This window comes from Sus scrofa, chromosome 2 (genome assembly GCF_054392235.1).
Source record: "Sus scrofa isolate SSC_HxYL_T2T_F1_AM1 chromosome 2, Sscrofa_HxYL_maternal_Yorkshire_Landrace_v2.0, whole genome shotgun sequence".
In the NCBI taxonomy this organism is placed as follows: Eukaryota; Metazoa; Chordata; class Mammalia; order Artiodactyla; family Suidae; genus Sus; species Sus scrofa.
Window position 1 is genome coordinate 33,173,951 of NC_139384.1, and position 23,591 is coordinate 33,197,541.

At 42.8% G+C, this 23,591-nt stretch overlaps 1 protein-coding gene across 21 annotated transcripts in view; it reads left to right on the plus strand.

Moving 5' to 3' along the window:
• The first annotated feature begins 2,977 nt into the window (after positions 1-2,977).
• MPPED2 (metallophosphoesterase domain containing 2) overlaps positions 2,978-23,591 on the plus strand; it is a 181,187-nt gene continuing 160,573 nt past the window's right edge. For 4 of the 21 annotated variants that reach the window (XM_085011582.1, XM_003122896.6, XM_085011589.1 and 1 more), the window contains exons 1-2: positions 2,978-3,279; positions 8,748-8,996. Coding sequence is in view for 5 of the 21 variants with exons in the window: in XM_003122896.6 (XP_003122944.2) it covers positions 8,869-8,996 (128 nt within the window). In the remaining 16 variants the exon portion in view is untranslated. Of the gene's footprint in view, positions 3,280-3,751; positions 3,883-4,680; positions 5,166-8,747; positions 8,997-21,726; positions 21,750-23,591 lie in introns of those variants that run through there. The other 17 variants (XM_085011587.1, XM_005661064.4, XM_085011596.1 and 14 more) reach the window with 7 other exon arrangements.

The window sequence follows — 23,591 nt, forward strand, 5'->3', positions numbered from 1 at the left end:
GTTCTATTAACAGGCTTTGTTTCCTGATAATATATATCTTAACTTTTTCTGGAAAATGATAAAAATGCAACTAATTTAAACAGAAAGAGGTAAAAGTTTTTTTTTTTTTTTTTTTTTTTTCTGCAGGGTTGAGCCAAGCTTTAGGTCATACACAAATATTCCTGAAGTGTTGGAAAACTTGTTCTCAGAGGGAGAGTGAAAGCCAAATCCAAATTGAGCTTTCAAGGGAAGTAACATTCACTTTCCAAGCTTCCACCTAAGGTTCTCCCATGCTTTTCTCTCTCATTTTCTTCCTTCAATGCATTCTGAAACGATATTTTAAAAGATATTGCAGCAGGCTATGAGGAGGCTTATTTGCCAGTTCATTCAATGAAATCACTGGAGAAAGGGTCCAGATTTACATTCCATTAAAAGAAAAATTTTGTAATATTTGCATAGAGGCAAGCATAAACTTAGCATTTGATTTTTATCCTTTTGTTTTCCATTAGAAAGAATAAAAATTGAATTTAACAACAACAACAAAAATGGAGCTTACAGGCTCACTTATCTTAAAAAAAACAACCCCCAGACTATAACATTTAAAATTTGACATAACGAGGCTTGATGTTTCAAAGCTAATGTCAGGGACAGACATGGTTCACATCCAATCATTTTAAAACAAGCTTTTAGTGTAGGTAGCTATATTGATGGAGAATATGATTTAACAAAATGCATTAAGTTCAAATCTACGGGATGAGAATTATTTGAAAAGTGAGTTCCTTTTGTTCCCAATTTATTATTTAAATTCACTTATACTTCTGTAGCTTCTCTATTTTGGTAGACTAATGGAAATAAAAATTCATAACCCTAATACAGCTTGGTCACTACCTCTCAATGGATAATTGACTAGCAAGAACACAGTAGAGGCTGACATCTTCCTATATTACAAGTTACAATTTTAAGCTTTTTTACCTCCATTTTTCCCCACGCAGTAAAATGATAAACAATTTTCCATCAACTTTGTAAAGGATACTCACTTGATTTTTTTTTATAGCATTAAGTATCCAGTAAAATGTACCACTAAAGTAGAACAGGTTATTATTTATTTTGTGTGTGCACATTATTTTGGTTTAAGATTCGGTACGAACTAGTTTTGCTGTTTTGATTGACTATCATTTTTTTAAGGAAGAAAAAAACCACAGAAATTATTTAGCTGGTCCTGATTCTTTTCTTTTCTTTTTTTTTCTTTTCTTGACTGATTAAATCAGTCAAAATCAGATGAAAAATTTTAACCATTTAGATAAGTAGTAGTAATTCACAGAATAAAGAAAATAAAACCCAGCATTTCTTCAAAAACATGATTCTAGTCAGTATTTGCTGCTGGGCTGGAAAACAAAAACAAAATATAAAGGTGCCCTCTACCCCATCTTTGGCATTCTTCAACATCAATGCCACTGGCGATGGTTTGTGCTGGGCAAGGAAAGTGACTGTCTGCTTGATTCTAGCACGTTTGACAAGAACCAACACTCTGGACATACTGCACAACAAAATAAATACATTAGCAAGACCATTTCCCCTTCATTTCAGCTCAGACATAAGAAATAGCTTATTTAAAATTCAAGTGCCAAGGAAGCCCATTGTAAAAAAGGAAATATTTTTAAGTGAATTCCGTTTGATCTTTTTTTTATAGAGGCTCCTACAAGCCCCTCTCCCGTCTTCCCCAGACCCTGGAAACCAATTAGTCTCAGCACAGAGGCCGCAGACCATGTTGAAATGGCTCCTTTTTTTTTTTATTTTTAGGGGATATAATTTCAGCCAGGATGTCTAGTCAGTTGTCACACAGTATACTCAGCACACTTCTCCCTCTCACACACTACCCATTGGATTTTCCTTTGGAGAATGCCTAGATTTTTGAGTCTGACTCCTGGAAAGGAATGAGAGCTGGTTGGTGTCCAAAACCTTCAGCTCCGACAATGGCATAACATCACAGGGCCACCTCATCTTTCACGGTCAGCCTCCTTCCCCCGCCCCGCCCCCCCCACCAAGTTTTCTAAAAGCCTTGCCTTAATTGTCCCTTGTCTTCTAGCATTTCAGTGGCTTTCCCTTTCCTTAGATTGCTTGCATACCCTCCTGAAAACCTTTTCTTCCGTAATCCAAAGTAGTAGAGAAAAAGGGACAAACTTTGATTTTTACAACGTTTTTGAATTGCTTATCCTTTGGGGGAAATGTGCCCCAAAGACAAAAATGGAAACAATTAGCGTCTTTGCCTCTCCTTGCCTCCCTATACTGAACCTGCCTTAATTCATGGAGGTGAAAGCATTATCAGCTGGGTTGGCCTTTTCTTTCTCAGGAACAACACTGCAGAAAGAAAGGGGTGTGTGTGTGTGTGTGTGTGTGTGTGTGTGTGTGTGTGTGTGTGTGGTTGAAAGGCTTGAGAAAAGGGTGCACAGCTCTCCCCCAGGAAAGTCGAAGCTCAGCAGACGGGAGGGGACCAGGGTCGCCTTCCTTGGTTTGAGGGCAGTGCCCCAAGCCTCTCCCCTTGCCCCCGCCGCCAGCTCTTCGCCCTGGAGCTGTGCCAGGACTCCAGACAGCGCCTGGCAGGTCGGTGGGTGGGGGGCCTGGGGCCTGGGTGTGTTCCCTTTGCAGAAGACGCCCATTTGGAGGGAAAACTCCCTTTATTTCCCTGGGGCTCCGCAGCCACCTTCTCCTATCCCCTATCATTTTTACGCTGATCACACTCATGATGATGAACTTGTAGCACAGCTTCCTGCCGCCTGCTTGACCCGGGAGCACCCGCAGGCTGCCGGCCTCGCCCTCAGCTCCCTCCTCCTCTTGCAACCCCGGTGCCTCGGGGCGCCAGCGGAGGTTCCAGCGGGCCTGGGCTACAGTAGGGGCGCGCGGGGGCGCGGGGTCCCGCCGGGGAGCGCGCACGGAGCGACGCCTCGGCCGCCCTGCTTCCTGGAGCTGTGCTCCTTTGACCCCAGTGGCAGTCCCTGTCACTGCACCGCTCTCGCTCCCTCTGGCTCGCCGCGCCCTCGCTCCCTCTCCTCGCCCCCTCTCTTGCTCTCTCCCCAGAGCGAGACTGCTCCCGTCCTTTCTCCCCCCCGCCTCACTCTAGCGCCGCGCCCCCCGATCCCCCGCCCCAGCCCGCGCCGGGACCTCCGGGGTCGAAGGTTCTGGCCCGCCCGCGCCCCTCGCCGCCCCCGCGCGCCCCCAGCCGGCTCCGGCTGCTCCGCGATGGATCGCCTGCTCGCCGGGCGCTGAAGGCATCCCCGGGACCCGGAGCGCAGCCCGGGAAAGGTAATCCGCCCCGGGAAGGGAGGCGGAGGGCGGGGGAGGGGGAGGAGGCGGCCGGGCGCCCGGTGCCGCGCGCGAGAGGAAGGGAAAAAAATGCACACACAAAGCGGAGCCCGGGTGAGAGGTGCCTTGTCAGAGGCGCGTGCGAAGGGCTCGGAGGCTGCGGACCGCGGCTGCCCTGGTGCCCCTGACATTCGCACGAGCAGGCGCTTCCCGGGCAATTCGGAACCCGAGGAGGGCTTATTTTCAACCCCCGAACGAAAGCGAATTCTTTTTTAGGATCTGTCTCCTCTCCGCTCCCCATCTTGCCCCTCTGCTCTTCTCCCCTCCTCCCCCGCCCCATGTCTTCGCCCCCCGACCTCCCGGGGTCCCCACCACTCCTCTCCCTCCTCCTCCGGGATTTCTTAGGAGGGAAGGAAGGGGTGTAGGCGTAGGGCAGCGGCGAAAGCCAGGCGGCGGGTTTGGGGGTGGGGACAAGGGCACGGCGAGCTGTTTACTAGAAAGTCCCGGGGTTATGTGTTCGAGCCGCCCCGGCCTAGGCCCGGGTGCATTGTGTTGGCCCGAGCCCCGGGCGCCCGCGGCAGCCGGAGCGAGGTGCAGTGGCTGGTAAGGCGCCGCGCAGCTTTGTGCTCCGGCTGCGCTCCGCGGCCACCCCCGGGCCGCCTGCGCGCGCGCCGCTCTCGCGCGGGTCTGTTTCTCACCCTCTCCCCGCGCCCCGACCTCGCTCTCCCCCGCCGCCCCCGGTCTCCGCGATCGCAGCCTGCGGAGCGAGCTGGCGACTCGGGCTGGGTGGCGGGGTACGAGCGACGAGAAAAGTAACCGTTGCCTCCCGATTTCTTCCCAGGAGAGGCTGGAGTTTCTTTGCTATTTACATGTAACTGGGTTATCTTTGTAAAGCCTTTGAATTCCTGGGTTTTGAGGCCTAGGAGGTGAAGGGGGCATTTTCCTAGAGATTGGGGAGGGGATTAAAATCCACCAGCAAGAAAAGAAATTAAGGATGCCCCAGTGGAGTAGATTTATTCCACGCGCACTCCCACACACCCCAAATTAAGTGCAAATGCGGGTTATGAAAAATGTGTAATTGATTTGAGATGCTGCAAACAAACACAAACAGGTCAGGGTGGAAAAAAACAAAACTTTAAGTGGAAAAAAGATTCCAAAGAGGGGAAAAATCCGTGGCCTTCACACTCCCTTCCAACGCCTGCTGGCTCCCTCTCCTCCTTTCTCCGCCGCTCTAGGGAAGCAGCCCAGCAGAGAGCCGGGAGGAGGCGGCAGCTCCGGGCGCGGGCTGCGCTCTGACGGTTCGGGGATGCCAACACGCCCTGGAGGCTGACGTCGGGGGCGTGGGGCTGTGATGCTCGAGCGAGGATGGCGCGGTGTCAGAGCCATTGGCCGCTGGTGGTCATCAATCAATTTGGGGCTGGGGGAGAGGGAGAGAAAGAAAGACAGGCGCCCAGCGGAGCCTGGGGCCGCGAGCGCCAGCGCCAACAGTGCCAGCAGCGGCGGCGGCAGTGGAGACTACGGCGGTGGCTTCGGGGGACTGAGAGAGTAAGGCGAGCTGGTGCTCCAGGAAGGAAGGGGGAGCTGTAGCTGGGACGAGCCGGCCTTGAGCCGGGAGGGCAGGGTGCGCGCGCGCACGAGTGTGTGTGTGTGTGTGTGTGTGTGTGTGTGTGTGTGTGTGTGTGTAGTTTCTGACCCCCCCCCCCCCCGCCACCTGCCTACCCTAGATTTAAAACAAACACACCAATCCAAAGTAGAGAACTCCGCGCCCCCCGCCCCACCATATATAGACTCTACTCGTTGCCAGAGGCGCGGGAGAAAAGTCCTGCCCTTCCTTTCCGAAAGAATGTGCCAGCCGGGTGTCCGCAGTGCTGGAGACAAGTTCAGGTGTAAGTGCGTCGGGAGGGAGGGTTCTCAGTGGACAGAGGCACATGGAACTTTGTGCATCCTTCTAAAACCCTGGCGGAGAAGCCGCCTGGAATACAGCTCCGGAATACAGGGATGAGTAATTGGAGATGGGCATAAAAGAGTAAGGATGGGAGTTTAAAAAGCACTCGCTCTGTGCGGCAGAGGGAGGAGGGAGCGAGATTTGGCGGAGTTGGAGCCGACGAGTTCCAAAATCTGGCCAGGCGGTCGGATGATCTTTCTTAGGGTTAGTGAATAAAATGAGCATCCTTGTTTAAACCAGGAAATCACGGGCTCCTTTCTCATAGGCTGTGCGGTGCGGTGCTCGGGTAGAGAGGTCATGAGTTGTTGCTTTGAAACTTTTGGTAAATGGGACTTACCGGTGTCTAGGAGGTGGAGACAGTTATTTAATTCCTCAGTTTTTAATCCTTTCATTGCCAGCAGACTTTAAAAGGTTTTCCCACTAGATTCCTGAAAAAGAACATTGCAAGTTGCACAGCTTAAGGCACAGAAGAAGTGATTGCTGTCTAGGAAATGAAAATGTGCTCACATTATTTTTTTTTTTCTTAAAGCGAAAAATCAAAGGAGTATCAGCATGCATATTTGGCAGTGTCAGTCCCTTTTAGATTTTTCTTTAGGATTCCTGGCATATAGTAATGGGTTCCTTTGTTTTGTGGAGCAAATGTATTGAAGTATAAAAATAGAAAATTTTTAAAAAAGAATACTGGTTTCTTTAAATATTATACATAAAGAGTAATGTAAGTGTGATGTGGATGAGATGATCCAAAATCTGATCATTTAGAAGGTTTTACTGCCTAAACACATGAAACAAGGCAATGCAGCTTCTTGGTAGTTTTAGGCAGTATATCATTCTGTCTCATTTCAAGCTTTTTCCAAATTTCTCAGGTTAGAGGTGGAGACCATTGATTGTCCTCTGTTCCTTAGAGTTTACCAAAAAAAAAATTTTGCCTTTCCCATGTGTTGGTGTTTCCCATTCTTGGGATATGATCAACTTGTGATGTGAGTGGGGGTGAACGTAGCATTTTTTTTTTAAATAAGCTTTTTCTTGACTTGTCTGTAAAGGTTCCTGTGAAAGTTTTGAAGCTCTCTGCCTCAGTCTGACATTTTCTTCAAAAGACTCCAGATTAAAGAAGATAGACGCTGCAGGTGCACTGTTTCGATAAAACATTTGAAAGAGAACATGGTAAAGATGAATTCAAATGAAGTGCCAGCCACCCATTTAGCCCTTCTGAGTTACAAGGGGCCTGTGCTTGCTGGTGAAAAGATGTTCTATTTGTCTTACTAGGGCAGAGGTGCAAAGACGCACAGATCTCACTTGATAGAAAAGGCAATCCTATGTTGACTTTAGGATACAGTGGACCACATAAAAGTACAAATTGATCACCATCTAAGTTCCATCTTTTCTGGGCTTCAAATGGGAGGGTCCGATGCTAAGTCATTGCCCAGATTTTTATATTATGGGTATGTATCTTTCATTTCTAGGCCATTTTGCTTAGTCTAATTAGCAAGTTTACTCCATGGCACCAAGTGCAGAGATTGTTATGGAGAGGTCACAATGGTCTAGACATGAAATTTCTTTCCTTTGCTTTTTAATGTTCTGTATTTCACACAATAGACATTGATGGCAGGCATATAAGAATTGCCATGTAATTTTTATACCACGTTCTAATTTATGCAAACACTAAGTTCTTGCAGTCTGAAAATGTGTATTTTTTTCCCCCTCTGTGCTTTGATGGCTAACATTCTTTTTAATGACAGTCATTTCTATAACAGGAAGATGTTTTCATTTGTATTTACTTTTCAGCATGGCGCAATTATGCAGTTTTGCGCTTCAGTCGTGTCTCGGTACTTTGTGTCTCAAAAGAGAATTACAGTACTTAGAACAGGACTGCAATTTGAAGCAGGTGTTGTGTTTTACTGTTATGCAAAATAACAGTAAAATATAATTGTGGGGGAAATTAAGGAAACAGCTGCAAACTTGGTATGAAAACTGCTACATTATGATTTGTAAGCAGTTCTTATAGATATCTTACATCAGAGGAACAGGGAAAGATTTTAATTTAGTTAATCCTACCGGCCTGATTGTCTGTCCACTGGTGCTTAGAGGACTCATACCTCCCATGAAGTCAGGAAGAAAGAGAACCCAGAGTGACACTTTGTTTAAAATGCCAGAGCAGGAGGGATTCATCTCTTGGCAGTGCCCGTTGTATGCTAGGAACACAGGCAAGGTGGGTGTTATTTAGCTTGCTTTGCTAATATGAAGAAGGCGATGATTTGAGTGGAACGCTGTGGAATTTCTTAGCCCAGCCAGCATATGGAGGACTACACAAGCCCTGGGTTGTAAAATAATAAAATAAATGGCCTATGGCAGGCCATCTGCCTTTTGCTGGATATTTAAGGTGCTTCATGCCAAATTTAAATCTAATCTTATTATTCTAAATATTTCTATTTGAGATAGCAGCTAAGATTCCCAAGCTTAATGGTGCACACGGTGGAAGTATTCTAATGTGGAGTGCTTAAAGTAAGAGTGTGGGTTACTTTAAGGGTTACCCAAGGGGTGTGCTGCCTGCTTCTTCAGTACTTCACTGAAAAAATGCAACAGCTTCAAAGCAGGGGTGTGTTCTTCTCAGTCTTTGCACAGCTGCTATAAAAATAAGCATCCTCATTTCCGAACCCAGTCCAGCAAATGATATATTGACATTTATAAAGGGAATCGAAACGAATGGAAACCTTTTTTAAAAGTATGAAACCAGCTACTGACCACTGTATAGTATCAAGCTGGTAGCTGCAGGGGCTACCCACCTGGACCACTCCTTCCAGGCTCCAGGAGGGGTGGTAGTGAATTCATCCAAAATGGTGGCCCAAGCCTAGATGTGTTTGACTTCCCCCTGCGTGACTAGAGTGGTTACAGAAGTTATATTACATTAAGCAAGAAGGGTTTACCATAAAGCTCTTGTGTGGAGTAGAATCTACATGTATACCAGGCTTTGAGTACCTATGTATTTTGGGAGTCACCATGAAAAAAAAAAAGTACCTGCAACGTGTGCATGTATTACGTGTGTATTATGGTATCTGTTGTGAGCAGAGTGTTTTAAATTTATGTTTGTCACGGTGTTTCATGGCTGTGTTAAGCACAGAGATTTCACATTCTTCTGTGACACCAACTTTGTACAGACCAAACATTCCAATTAGCAGAGAAGGTTTGGAAGATTCTCCACTTCGAGCACAAGCCATTTATAGTTAGACACCATAGCAACTGTGGATGTGTCCCTTCCGTAATTCACGTTAAGTGCCATAATTATAATTAAAGAGGAAATCTTAGTTGGAACCCCATTGAAATGATTTGCTAGCAGCCAGCAGTGTCATTTGGAGTGTAATGTCCATTCGGAAGTACATGCAGGGTAGAGAGTTGGGAAAGGTTTTATCCACGAGGCAGCAACACAGATGAAGAGTTTTCCTGAACCCATTTCATGTCCAGGTGTCCTATTTGACATCGCTTTGAAGATCTTTTGCTTGGTGCTCATCTTTTAATTTATTTTTTTCAGAAACACGCAGCGGTATTGATGAGTAGATCCTTGGGTTCAGAGGTTGGCTGAAACGCGCCATGCCTGCTTCCATCCTTTGCTCCGGAAATTTGTGAATTGCTCATGCCTATAGGGAGGAAGGATGGCACATGGGATTCCTTCTCAAGGCAAGGTTACCATAACGGTGGATGAGTACAGCTCCAACCCCACCCAGGCATTCACGCACTACAACATCAACCAGAGCCGATTCCAGCCGCCACATGTACATATGTAAGTATCAGTCATGAACTTAAAAAAAAAATTAGCCATCAGGAAACTAGAAATGAAATAGCAAAGTCACGAATGACTTCTGCAAGGGAGAATAAAAGGTGTATGTATGATGTACTAAAAATAGACGGGTGTCTGTGGTTCCCAGTACAACTCAGAGGACTCCTCTACATCTGTGTAATGCTGAGCTTTTTCAGAGTACATACTTTCACCCCCACGTTGGCATTAGATCTTTAGTGCTCCTGAGGGGTTGCCCACATTTTGTGGCTAACAACAGAGCGGTTAAGGCATTTGCCTAATGTCACCCAGCGAATTTTAGCACAGCTTCCTGACCCCCTAGTTCAGTTTGCCTTGCATTGCATTGCTTGCTTCCATGATAAAATGTCTTTAAAATTTCTGTAGTTCTTCCCCCCCCCCCCCCCCCCCGCCACCTCACCCCACCAGCCCTTTACATTCAGCTGGGAAATAGGCCTAATTGGGACTAATTGTCCAGCCAGTGCTAAATCCATTGTCTTGCCTGTTGCTCGTAGAACGTGTGCTGCATGCTGCAGAACTCAAACAATATGGGGAACAAAGGATTAAGGGACAGTGGAACAGTTGGTTCCAGGAATTGTACTTTTCTCTCACTCCCTAATACTGTTTAAGTCATGTTGCGTTTAAACTGCCTAAAGAGCAAAGTGTGGGAGAAATCCAGGGGCAAGGATTCTGCAGCACCTGGATGCGCACCAGCTTTTTTCTCTTCCTCGGCTACAGGATGTGCTGGGCTTTCAGCAGAAGGGGCAAAAGGTCACCATCCCCCTTGTTTATTCAAGGCCTGGTGCTCATTCTCTATTAGACCCTCCCAATGTCTAACATGGGTCTTTCATAGTAGGACTAAACCCCTTTGAAAGCCATTGTATAGTCAAGAGAGAAAGGAGGTTAGGGCTCTGTTGACTGTTTTTTTGCCATTCGTAGCAAAATTGAACTCGGGGCATGTACAAGTCACAAGCTCTTTTTTTTTTTTTTTATTAACAATTGTTTTATTTGGGCATTTAAAAAAACGAGTAGGACTGCCTCCCCCAACACACACACACACACACACACACACACACCCTCGAATTTAGAAACACTAACCAAACAAAAAGATCTTTTTCTTGACTGCCTGGATATTATAGCAAGTACTAGGATGTTACTTGGTGACTATCTATATTATGTAGAGCTACTCAATTATCTATGAGGGGATTTATGCAAAAAAAAAGGAGGAGAAAAAGAAAGAAATCTTTGTAAATGGTTAATGCTAAACTCTTTCTAAGATTTTTAGGCTTTCTTTAAATCAGAATATATTTATGGTTATGAGGGATTCCTAACATGGTTTTAAGGAAAGTTTTTAGGGGAATAAGATTTTTCTTTGTTAAAGTGGCTTTTCTGAACAATAACTGTGTGTTCATTGCAAATGTTCCTTTTAGTCGTCTGCTTCTAATAATTTCTTTTTCGTCAAATATGAAGTGTATGGACTTAGGATTCCTTTAGCTCTGTTCAGCTAGTGTGACGTTTTGTATTAAAGAATAGCAAAGCACTTTGTGGATTGGGTTTCTTTTCAGGCAAAAGAAAGTATGTTTTGCCCCAGATTCCTTGGAAAATGACTGATAGGGAATCTCAGCTTAGTCTTCTCTTGTTTGTAGCCCTAAGATTTCACCGATGAGCTATGAATGCACAGTGATTTTTAAAAATCATGTCACCTTAGGACCGATGTGCTTAGATATAGCCATGAAAAATTCAAAGGATCGAATTATACCTTTTATGGAGAAAAGGTTTGAAAAATGGAGTTTGCAGTGGCAGCCTGGACAGCTGTGTAGCCCTGTTACCACACTTTCTCCCAAGGAGTAGAGGATTCTTCCACGGCCATCTTCAGCTGGCCTTTTTGCCTTCATCGCCCCCTGAGAGCTTCCCACCTGAAGCCTTTGTTCCAGTTGTGCATGTTGCCGCTGTCACCTATGCATACGTTGGGCCTTTCTGTCTTGGTGCCTTTGCTTTCACTGCTTCTCACAGCTGAGACACCCACATTTATGCTCTGCTGAGGGCCAGTTCAGGCCTTTCTACCTCTTGGAAACCTCTTGTCTTTCTCCCAGTCCAAACTGACTGCCCACCCCCCACCCCTGCCACCAACACGACGGCCCTCGTCACTTGGTATTTACTTCAAACCATATCACCTCCATTATTCTTCCCCCTGGTCCCACCCCCAGTTACCTTGTTCATTTTTTAAACATGGGGATACTGCAAGTAACAGGTGCTTAGAAATACTCATTGATTGCTTGCTTGATAGATCCATGATCTGCTTGTGCACTGAGATGAGAAATTGTGATTGAGATTTGGAGATTTTCATTGGGATCTTTCTGTCCTAACCTTTGGAGTGTTCGTATGAAGGTGTGTGCATGTTATCAGGATGCTGGCTTACCTTTTCCTTGGCTTTTCTTTTTGGTGCTTGGTGCCCTAGCACAGTGACATACGAGGCAGTCCAGTATCTTGGTTAAATGCCATCATGTTATATTTTTTAGAGGGATTGTCCTGAGTCTAAATGGAAACTTAAATTGGCTGGCAAATACCTATAAAATATTTAGTCTAAAGTTTCTTTGGTTTTTCTAAAATTTTCAACATGTCATGGTAGAGCTTTATTCCTCTCTCTATATATATTTTCTTTTCCATTTGAATAGTTGCTCATTTATTTTGCATGGGTTTCTTAAAACATTTGCTTTCCTTTTTCACTTACAACTGAGGTCTGTGATGACCCACGACAGATCACCTGGATTGGAATTACAATCCTGGTCCCATAAGTGATCTAATATTTTCTTCCATAAAACCTAGTTGTTGGGGTTTTCTTATCTTGGATAAGGAATAGCTCACTTCCCATTTAATTTAGTTTGTCTCACCTCAGTATCTTGGGCAATTTACTTCTTTTTTACTTACAGGCCTCAGTTTACTCATCTGTAAACATTTGCACCAAATGATAGTTATGAATCTTTTTAGCTCTGAAACTTAAGATTGTGATTAAGACATTTATTTGCAAGGGGTTGCTGCCAGGGGAACACTGATGTGTAAGACCCTGTTCCTGTCACTGATTTCAGAGCTATCGTCTCAACTGGCTTGAAGGATTTACTACATCCTTACTACATGGTCTTGGTTTGATTTCACCTGTGAGTTCTGGCTAGGTTGTCACCAAGCTTCTAAGTGTCCCTGGCCCGCATCTCTGCCTGTGACGTAGGGAAGATTTTTTTTTTTTAAGCAGGCAATCTGATATGACCTTGGGAAAGAGAATTAAAGCACACCTGGAGTTGGCAGAATTGAACCTAGAATTTGCAAGCCTCTCTTATCCAGACTCTTGAACGTACTGAGAGATGTGATGGTTGAAAACCAGAAATTAACAGGGCTTCATTTTTCTACAACCTTGTCATCATTCCCAAGCAGGATATTGAGACAATTATTTAGTATATTTAATGCTCAAGGAGCCAATCTAGGTCTGAAAATACCATCAAGATTTTGTATGTTTTAAATTATCCGAGGCCAAATAAAACACCATAAAACATTTTTAGTGAGGTTCCAACCATCTCCTTTTTTTGCATCAAAGTTCCATGTTCTGGGAGACCCCCTCAGCTCCCTGAAAACCCAGATGGTTTGCTACCCTACTGAGGCTAATAACTCACCTTTTCCTTTAAGGGTTGATTGCTAGGAAGCTCAAATCAAATTTTATTTTCACTTTTAGCTACTTACTTTGCTGATTTAGCTGTTAGCGTTCCTAGAATCTTACTTCGTTCTTGTTCTTTCATGCTGCTTTTGAGGCGGCAGTGTGGTGGTCGACGTCTCTGGTGGAATCAGTTTGCCAGATTTAAAACCTGGTTGCAACACTTACTGGCTCTGTAACCAACCGTGGAGAAATGTATTAACTTCTCTGTGTTCTTTTTTCCCATCTGTAAAAAGGGGCTGGTAAAAGTAATGCCTGTCTCCAGAGGTTGTCTTGAAGGTTAAGAGTATTACTACTTATAAAGTTCTTAGAGGAATGCTCAGTGCATAGTCTGTACTCAGGAAATGTTAGCTCTTCTCCTTAATGATTGTTCCATTGATTCTGCCTTTTTTTTTTTTTTTTTTTTTATTCTGAGCTGTTTCAATTCATTTGGAAAATCAGTGGCATATAAATAAATGAATAAATAAGAAAATCACTAGTAAGTTTTATCTCATCTTCCCCAAGAAGTCATTACTAGGAAACTTGTTTGAATGGGATTTGGGGCTGTCAGGGTTGAAAGGTACCCTGACTTTTTTTTTTTTTTTTTTAATTTACTTTTTAAACATTTTATTGAAGTATAGTTTACTTACAAAATTGTATTAGTTTCAGGTGTGCAAAATAGTAATTTGATATTTTATAGGTTATACTCCATATAAAGTTATTATAAAATATTGACTGTATTCCCTGTGCTGTAAGTTACATTCTTGTAACATCTATTTTATACCTAGTGGTTTGCATCTCTCAATTCCCCTCACCCATTTTGCCCTTCCCTCCACCTCTATCCTCTTTAGCAACCACCAGTTCATTCTCTGTATCTGTAGTCTGTTTCTGTTTTGTTACATTCGTTTTACTTTTTAAATTCCACATATGAATGAAAACATACAGTCTTTGTCTTTCTCTGTCTGTGCCCCAACTTCTTAGTGTCTCACCTGCCTCCAGTTTCTTCATGGGATTGATTGGCGGTCCCAAGCAAGCAAGGGATCCCAAGAGCTAAGTGTTGCCTGGTTGAGCTGCAGAATCACAGTGCTGATCTCAGGTCCTTGTACCTCCATCATTGTCTTAGGCTCCCTACCTGTGGCTGTGGTTAAAACAAGCATCAAGAGTTAACCATAATTCACTGGAATTGAGTACAAGGGGCACAGGTTGAGCTGGGGAATGAGGAATGAAGACAGTAGTCACATATGGTAGCTGAAAATGTGGTCTGAAATCAAAGAACTCTATACAAATGCTGATCCCACCAGTTACTGACTTGGCTAAGTGTGGGTGGACAGGGTTACTGAACTTGAGTCTTCTCAGCTGTAGAATGGGTTTGACAACACTCTAGCGTAGTTATAAACATTATATGAGATGATGTATATGACATATAGTGCCTAGAAAATAGCCCTTAATGAATAGATGTTGTGATAATATTTATGGTCTTGTTCACTAGCTGGTGAGCATGAGATAAGTGTTAACATCTTTTTTTCTAAACTGCTTGATTGTATAAAACTTGATAAGTCCAACTTGTGTTCTCATCGCTTTGTTGCATTTTATAGCATCTGTCAGTGTTTGCTTAGGTATTGCTCATCAGAAATGATCTGAAGCTTTTAGGGTATCTGGTGAACATCCCATGCCAAATTCCTACAGGATTTTGTTTGGTCTGAAGTTTCATTTTCATGTGGTAGGAAGTAAATATTTATTTCAGGTCTGTATTAGCTAGCCTTAGATGCAAGAACAAAGTTACAGAAGAATGTTATAGAGTGGTGCCATTTGGTTAAAAAAAAAAATCTCAAAATGTGTGGAAGGACAAATACCAACATTAATGGTGATTATGTAGGGAATAAATTTGCAAATGAATTTGGGGGAGGGAGTGATGGATAAAAGATCTTATACTTTTTATTTTATATGTTTTCTACAATTTGAATTATTTTTAAGAACTATGTAACATTTTTATGGTAAAAACATTTTTAAAGGATGAAGAAAATAAATAAGATAAAAATGTGATTTATCTACAAGTCCTTCTGCTTTGTCAGCAAAATTGAAGGCTCGCTCTAATGTAAATCTTCTACTTTTTTGGGGCCTCACTTCCTTGGGTGGTGCCTTCTTCTGTTTTATGTTAGAATCAAACAGTAGACCAGTTGATTGGGTAAATATAATTCGACTTGCTCATGTGTGGGAAGATGTGAAGCCAAGGATGCTGCCTGCTTCTTAGTCCTATAGTAGAAGGGAAATTTTTTCAGAGGTACCTTCAGATTCATTTTTGAGAGTCACCTGAGTGTACAGTATCAGGAAATAGCTAACTAACTTGCTGTAGGTAGATGACTGACAGTATTTCAGGGAACTTGGATTCTGGTCCTGTCTCAGTCACTAATTAGGTCTGTGATCTCGAGCAAGTTGGGCCTCTTTGAGTTTCAAGTTCTCCACCAGTCATTGGACTTGATGCAGTCAAGGGTTTCTCCTTTCTTTTCTTTTCTTTGGTCTATTGGAAATAAGAAGACAAATCCCTCAACATCAGTGATGTTCTACAGGAAAGACTGGAATAGTGAGACATTGTGGGGATGTTGTGGAGGGGGTAGACCAGTGACCCCCAGCTGTCACACGGGAGGATGAGGAGTATCATTGGTTGACTGAATGTCTGGGGCTCTATAAAATTTCACATTAAACAAGGTAGAAATTCATCCTTTGTCGCAGAGCCGGGCTGCATTAGCTGTGCGGGGGAAAAAAAAATTCTAAACATTTTTCTCTTGGTAAGCCACTTTCTCCTTCTCATTACAAATTTATCACTGGCTTGCACATTAGCATGGCCATAATTTTTGTTAATGTTTTCAATCTGAAATTCGTCTTGGAGATGCTGAATGGCCCTTTTAGTTTGTGCTCGTATATAAACACGGAGTATTTTTCTTTTCCTTTCTCATTTCTTTTTAAAAATAAGTTCTTTCCCCTGTACACTCCCCGAGGGCACTGGTCTCGTGGTCCGTGACAGTTAGACTTGGTTTTAGAGCTGACTTTTTTTTCCTATGACTTGGTTTTACAGCTGACTTTTTTTTCCTATCTGTAGATTTCTTTGTTTGCATTCCAGCATTAGAAAGGCAACCTAAAATTAGATTTTTTGGGGGGGGGTCCATATGGATTTGTTCTTAGAACGTTAGCTATATATTGCGTAACTGGGTTGTGTGTGTGTGTGTGTTTGTGTGTGTGTGTGTGCGCGCGCGCAATGTGGTTAGTGAGTCTTTGGAAGGGTAAAGAATTTTGACAGATAAAGCAGATTCTATCTACTGTGGTATATTTGGATTTCAAAACCTGAAATGGTTACCTGCATGTATATAGAGAAAGATTCATACAGAAAGAGCAGCCACAGGCAATGAATAAACGCATTCTGAGTAAATCATTGATCACCTCTCCTTATGGATTGAATTGATCTCCTGCTCCAAGTACAGGTTTTTGGTTTGTTTTTTTTTTAATTTCTTTCGTGGAGATGTTTTCATTAAAAATAGACAAAATGACAAGGCTAGCTGAACGGGAAGTATCATGACAGGGAGACTGTATTTGCAACATACTTAATTTTATTCCTGAGATTTAGAGTTTATGAAGGTGCAGATTTTAAGATGTAAAAACCAGGCTTATGCCACTCAATTTACCACATCTTGTATCACAAACTACTTAAGTGAACTACTTCCCAAAAGGAGAAAAATTCACTGAGTTTCACAAGATCTGCCCATCAGCTTGTTTTCTTTCTTCAGTATTTCCTTAGCTCTCTGCTTCCCATGTGTCTTTCCTTTTTAGACTTCCCTAGCATCCTGAAAATGGGCTGTTTCAGTAGCTATCCTGGCATGATTAGGCTATTATTTCAATATCAGTACAGGTGAAACTACTACACTCTTCCAGACCACCATGTTAGTCTGCCTTCTTCTTTTTTTTTTTTTTTTTTTTTTAATGTAAAAGTACACTTTGAGGCTTTGTCTGTGTAGAAACACTAACTCTGCAAAGAGGAAACTCTGTTGGATTTATAGGCCTTTGCAGTATTTGGGTCTGGTGTTTCTTTTCTATTTTGCTTTGAAGATTTTTTTTTCCTTCAATTTCTGTCCCTGTAGAGGGTAAAATGTATGCAAATAAGAAAATGCATTATGGCAGGCTTTTCATTTTTTTCCCTTTAATACAAATCAAGAATTATAAGCCCCTTGTTTAAACTTTTGTATGGTTTTATATTAAAGAGCAAAGCTCTTGATGCTAGTTGAAAAACAGAAAAAGAACCACTAGCACCATTTAATAAAGCAAACAAGTGCATTTTCAGTACTTGATTTATTAAGCTTTAAGATTCCAGGTGAGAATTAAACCTGTCGATGTTCGTCTTTTGGTGGTGACTTCCTTAATTGCTGATGGGTTCCTGCACTGTAACATGAACTCTACTCTCACCCGCTTATTTCTTTGAGTAGACAGTCTCTGAAAGCTTCCAGCTTCAAAGATTCGCTAATTCTTGGACTGGGAAAATATCTTTTCCCGTCTTCCGGTGGGCTATTTTGGCGTTTATGCTGATTGGCTAAGAACAGTGGCTTGCTTGCAGTATTCAGTTTTAGGTATTTGGGCCACAGACCAAGTTTCAAACCGTTTACATATTGCGCACTTAGTTTAAAATGTGTTTTGCCCAAGGACTTCAAACTGAAATTGAGGAAAAAAAGTGAAATCTCCAACCAGCAACCTCAGCATGTTTCTCTAATTTCCTGAGTTAGCTATGACATAGACATTCTACCAACTCTATTTTGGTCCTGAGTTTTAGATGTTTTTTTCTTCCCTTTGTTTCATTCTGTTGTGTCTTAAGACTTCAGAGATAGCCACAGAAGACTATTAGACTGGGTTAGACTTTTTTTTATTTAATCAAAAATATACGCATTACTCTTAGTTTTGCCTTCTATTTAATATATTCCATTTTTTTTTTAAAGTACCAGCTTTTACATACTGGTCCTGCTTGGGTAGGCAGGGAATAGAACAAGGAGATGGATGTTTTATGGAGAAGTGGGAAAATAGTGGTGTATGTGAAGAAGAGAAAAGAAGAAGGGGAGCCTAGCAGAGGTATATCCTTAGATCATAACTCTTTCTTGGAGTGACAATGTCCCTGGCCTTGGGCTTGACTTTAGCACCAGGAGCATGTCAGAATCCCTGTACCTCAGTCAGCAGGGAGATAAGACAAATTTCGCCTTAGCTTCCCGGGGTATGCATGTCAACTCTACATACCAATGAATCCAGCATTTGAAAGGATCAGAATAGCAATTTTTGGTACATTGGACCTCTTTTGTTTCCTGAGAAGGAATAGTTTGTGAGGCCTTTTTAGGTAACTCAAAACTTTAAGTTTGCATTTCAATCTTTTTTTTTTTTTTTTAATTCGTTTGACAAGTAGTTGAACTATGAACTGGTTTTTGAGAAATGTGAAAATATCTGAAGTTTTGCCATCTGTTAGGATCTCGGAAATTTACCACGTGTTGTGCTCAAAATCTGACTTTTACAGGTTACCTTGTTTTCATTTTGCTCCTAACCTTTATATTTATTTGAGGCACAGCTGAATGCACTGAAACCTGTTTCGATTCCACAAACTTAAGAGAAATGAAGAATGAGGAGAGGGGAGCCTCTGAGAAGAACAGACAGGCTAGGAAGGGGGTATCAACTCCTGAAGGATATAAATTCCTAACTCTTCCGTAACGCAGTTCAAGGAAGAATCGAATCCTTTCCCCACATGAAATATAAAGGCACTGATGGGTGCCCTTTTCTGGATGGAAGAGTAAGCCCAGTACAACCCCCTTGTCCACTGACACTCCTGAGAATTCAGAAGTGAAATAATAGTCCCGTGGGAGCTGGTTGGCCCCATGTTGTGGCCCTTAGTGGCCGGTGGCTGCCTTGTTTGCCTCTCTCCATCCTGAGCGACCCCTCCATCACATTAACGGCAGCCCGGCACACTCCACTGTTTATCTTGGAATTTGATACCATCATCTTGGCAACCAAACTGGGACCTTTACTGCTCAGATTGTTTGTCATTTGTTGTTAATTATCTGTTACCATAAATTCTGCACTTTGAGAGAAGAGAGGATGTTTTGAAATAGTTCCTCCAACATGGAAGTGCAGCTTCATTTTCTGTGGACAAAAGGAGGGGGGGGGGCGGAATCAGCCCCTTTGGGAACTGAGTTTAGGGAAATCAAATTCCCTGGTTTTCCAGACCCGCTGGGTTAGACCCCGCTAATGCAGCCAGGGTTGGCAGGGAAAGAACCTTTGCCGTTCAGGAGTGGTCCATATCCGTGAGAGGTACCCCCTTTCAAGGAAAATAAAATAATTGAACTTTACCCAAGGAGTTGTGCTTTTATCGAGGTCTCTTTGTGCCGTAATTGTGTTTTGTGTGTGTGCAAGAGCCTGTTCCCCGCCGTCAGTTTCTCACTTTCAAAAGTTATTAAGACAAAGCGGTCCGAAGCGAAAAGTAGCTTCTGCTTACCTGCCTTTATGAGGTGTTTATTTTGTCAAGTGTAGAATCAGAAGGAGCTTTCTGGCCATCGGTGGATTTTAGGCAGCCCCTCGAACTCTGCAGGGAAGGCTGTGTCACCTTGTAAACAAACTGCACCGTTTTGCGAGGTGCTGGATCAGGGGCTGCAGGAGCCACCGCTGGACTTAATAAGCTTAACAAAGTGCTGAACAGAGAAACAGGAGAGAGGAGGGATGCATGCATGTATTGTGGAAGGGAGAGTCTGGGAGTGCAGTAGTTGTTGCTAAGCACAAATCGAGGCACTTTAAAAAATATAAAAAAATGAAGTCATTGGAAAAGCTCCCCCCCAAAAGTATATCCAGAATCTGGTCTGTCTCTCCACCCCCGAGCCCCTTGCCTGTGTTCATTTGTAGTCTCTGCTACTGGTATAATGTCTCCTCTTTACTCTCGGGATCCTAATAAGAACATATGCTTTCATAGGTAGTGGTGAAGGTTCTCTTAGGTGATGCTTATTACTGAGTAAAGCACCTAGCACAGTATCCCTATGCTCAATGCATGCTAGCTATTGTTTTTAATAATATCATTTATCTGGATTTGTACTTACACCGCAAACACTTGAACTTCAGCAGAGTTTTAATGGTGGTACGATGCCCATCGTTACCGTAATTTTTTTCTGTTGCCCTTAAGTTTGGTGTGTTTGTTTTATTCTCCTCGAGAAATGTTTTGTTTTTGTTTTCCTCGCACTTTTAAAGTATCTTGGGTTGTGCTGTCTCTCAAGGGATTCCCGCACGGAGAGGGAGGGATTGAGTCTGTGTTAACCTACTGATAGCCAGGGGCACAGACTTAATAAGCACTGATCTTAGCTCCTGCCTGACGCCTGGACAGTGTAGCTGTCTGAGATGTGTCTTTTCCTGGAGTTGAGGAATTTGCTTGGGTCTGCTGCCTTTGGTTTCTACAGAACCAGAAAATGTTCTTCCCAGGCTTAGAGGGGAGAAAACCTGAAATAAAACACCCCTTCTACAGATTCCACTTCCGCTGTCTTTTATTTCCTCTCTCCCAGTGTTTTGTTTTGTTTTGTTTTGTTTTGTTTTCCTGGGAGTGTGGTAGGTGCATGTGTACTATTTTATTTTGTTAACTTTACTAAAGTATAGTAGATTGACAATGTTGTGTTAATTTCTGCTGCACAGCAAAGTGACTCAATTATGCATATATATGTTCTTTTTCATTTTCTTCTGTGATGGTTTATCACGGGATCCTGAATATAGTTCCCTGTGCTGTGCAGTAGGACCTTGTTGTTTATCCATCCTATATATACTCGTTTGTACCCGCTAATCCCAAACCCCCAATCCTTCCCTCCCCCACCCATAGCTCCTTCTTGGCAACCACAGGTCTGTTCACTGTGCTGGTGAGTCTGTGCACTATTGTAGAACACAGATTACAATCAGGATTAAGAAAGGAATATTAACCTAGTATCTCCGATTTAGGAATGGTTTGGGTGTGAGAATAAGAGACTGGACGGAGGAGAATGGAGATTGCAAAAAGCACCCTCAGCCTGCTCTGGGGGAGGCTGGGAAAAGGATTTAACACTTCGGATTCTTTAGAAGCCATTAAAACTCTGCTGGGATCAGATTACCTGACTGCACATCTGAAACATGAAGCTCTTGCCCTAAACCGTGCAATTGAGTTAAGCTCAGAATTCAGGGCCTCCCCCTAAGACCGGCCTCTGGGTAAGCCTCACTGCGGATGGCAAAATGATTTCCTTTGAGAAGAGCAAGACTACAGTGAGGTTTTTATGGCCAATTTAGCCTGTATATTGGTGCCAGCCAGACATTTGGCAGCACTTAGTGCCAACTTTGGTGATCTGTCCACCAGTTTTTCCCAAGGTCTTCAATTCTGTCTGGATTCAGGGCTGACATTGAAGAGAAGATACATTGTATATGCCACTTCCTAGGCATGCCTTGTGAATTTTTAATTTTTCCAAGTGGAGAGGTACTGAGAGATGTGGGGAAAGCAGCAGGCTGCTCCACTGCCCTCAACTCGGAGGCTCGGAAATGACACGGACGGTCCTCCTTCCTAAACACACTTTCCTTCCTCCCTCCGCCTTTGTCATGGCTTTCAGGGGGGCCCTCACCCCTTTCTCCAGAGTAGGTGAATCCTTTGCATGTATGTACTCAGAGCACCTACACGTAATGCTTTCTTAGTCTCACTTTTTATAAAAGTATTTTTTCAGTGTTTGTGAAATGTTTGTCTTCCACGAGACTGTAGGCTCTGTGATGGCAGGCACTCTTTCTTTTTATTTTGCCCATTAGTATCCATAGCATCAGCACAGCGCAAGCATGTGTTAGACCCACTCCACATGCTTGTTGAATGAAGGAATGACTGTTGAGTTTTCAGGGAATCCACGTTCTCTTACTATATGCTTCCCCAAGAAGCTTGTGCTCCCTTGAAATCATACATTCATTTTGACAACATGTATTTCGACTTGACCATGTACTTGGCTTTAAAAAGGATAACTTACGAGTCTCCCGTGTTTTTTTCAGGATGGAGCTGGATGAAGCTCAGAGTGAGTATTTCTGATACTCCTACACTTACGCTATAATCTATCCTGCCTTCAGTTGACTCTTAACTTTGACAGTAGTAGACGCTCATTTCTAACATAGGAAAGCCATCACAGTTTCACTTTTATCTTGACCCTAGAGATTTGGGTTTCCTATATTATTCTTTACCTTAAAAACTGAGGAATTAGAAAGTATATTGCTTCAACTCCCTATCAAGTGCTTATTTATTGATCCTATTTGGTGTCAACGATTATTGGCTAGAAGTGTGAAATTAATTAGTATATATTTCAGCCCAGTTATTAAGAGTCCAACTGACAGGTGTCCCTAATATGTGACGTTTACCTGATATGAAGAGTATGAAAACGGGTCATCTCTCATCCTGGGAATCCTGACTTTTGCATAAAGCAAACCAGTTTTATTCTGTATTCCTATGTTTTTTAACAACTTTACTTTTTTTTTTTTAAATAGCAAACTCTTCTAGTTCTTATCGCTCAGCTATTTTGACAGAAATCTGTGATTCAGGTTTAATACAGATTACACCATCATAAAACATTGTTGTTTTATAGTGATTGAAAGCCTTTAAATGTTTTTGATTTAAAGGTAAAACAGATGAGATTTAAAGGAAGTTCGTAAGGGTGACTAAGTTATAAACCTCTTGAAAATTAAATGACATAAAAAAAGTGCTGCTAGAAAGTGCCAAGCTTAAGGAAGAATTTTACATGGGGCAGAACATAAAAGAGAAGGGAGAATGAAAAAAAAAAAAGGAGAGAGAGATTTGCATTGCAAGCACTTTGAGGCAGGAAGTTGTTAATTTAGGTGACTGGCTTTAGGTTTTCTCCCTGACTGTCCCTTCACTGTGTCTCCTAAGAAGGTGTTGGCTAATTAGGCTTTCTGAAGATCCCCTTTGGCTGAGGACCTAATTGAGTTTCAGGACTACAGTGCTAGGCTAGAGTTGGGGGAGCTTTTGGCCCTGAAGGTCAGAACCCTCTGATGGACCTGCCTCTTTGATGAGTAACCTGTAGTGACTGGCAGTGACATTGTTTAGGGAAAGTATGGTCTAGTAATTGAGAAGTCAGTGTTCCTTAGTATATAAAAATCTCTCTTTAACATAGGGAAGACACCAAAATCCACATGTGCAATTTAAATGAGCTTGTATTCTGCATTATAAATATGCACCGGATGCCAAGTAGAAAACCGGAACACTCTCTCAGGATGCTGTTAGGGCCAAGCGGAATCTCATTAGGGACAGCTTCAAAGATCAGTTCCTCGTGTCCATAAAAACAAGTGTAAATTATCTGGTGCGCGCCTGCTGTTAGCAGTTGCGTGTTGCATTATGCATGACTCCAGACTGCACAGAGGAGGCGCAAACCGCTCGGAGCTCCAAATATATGTGGGGATTCCTCCACACATATATATGTTTATATACATATACCTATCTATTTTTTGGTGCTGAGTCCTACATTTTGGAGATTTATGGGTGAGTTTCAGTTAATGGAGGCTGCCATATATAACCTGCTCCTACATTTTTGATGAATTGGAGTCAGTTCAGAGAGGCACGATAAGGCTCTGAATTGTTTATATGAACAACCAGCCAATCTACTCAGATTTATGTGTCTTGTTTGCTCACATCTGGAGTCAGATTAGGGGGCCATGAAGGCATTCGTCGCACACAGAATTGGGTACATTTGCTTCCACTCTTCTCCCCCTCTTTTTGGTCTCTTGGTTAGATTTTTAAAATAAGTGTGAATGCTCAGGAAATTGAGAAAATGTAGTCAGGTTTACAAACAGGCTTTGAAAAGTAGTTTTGGAGTAAATGCCTGAGCTTCACTGGATGAGAAGATAGAGAA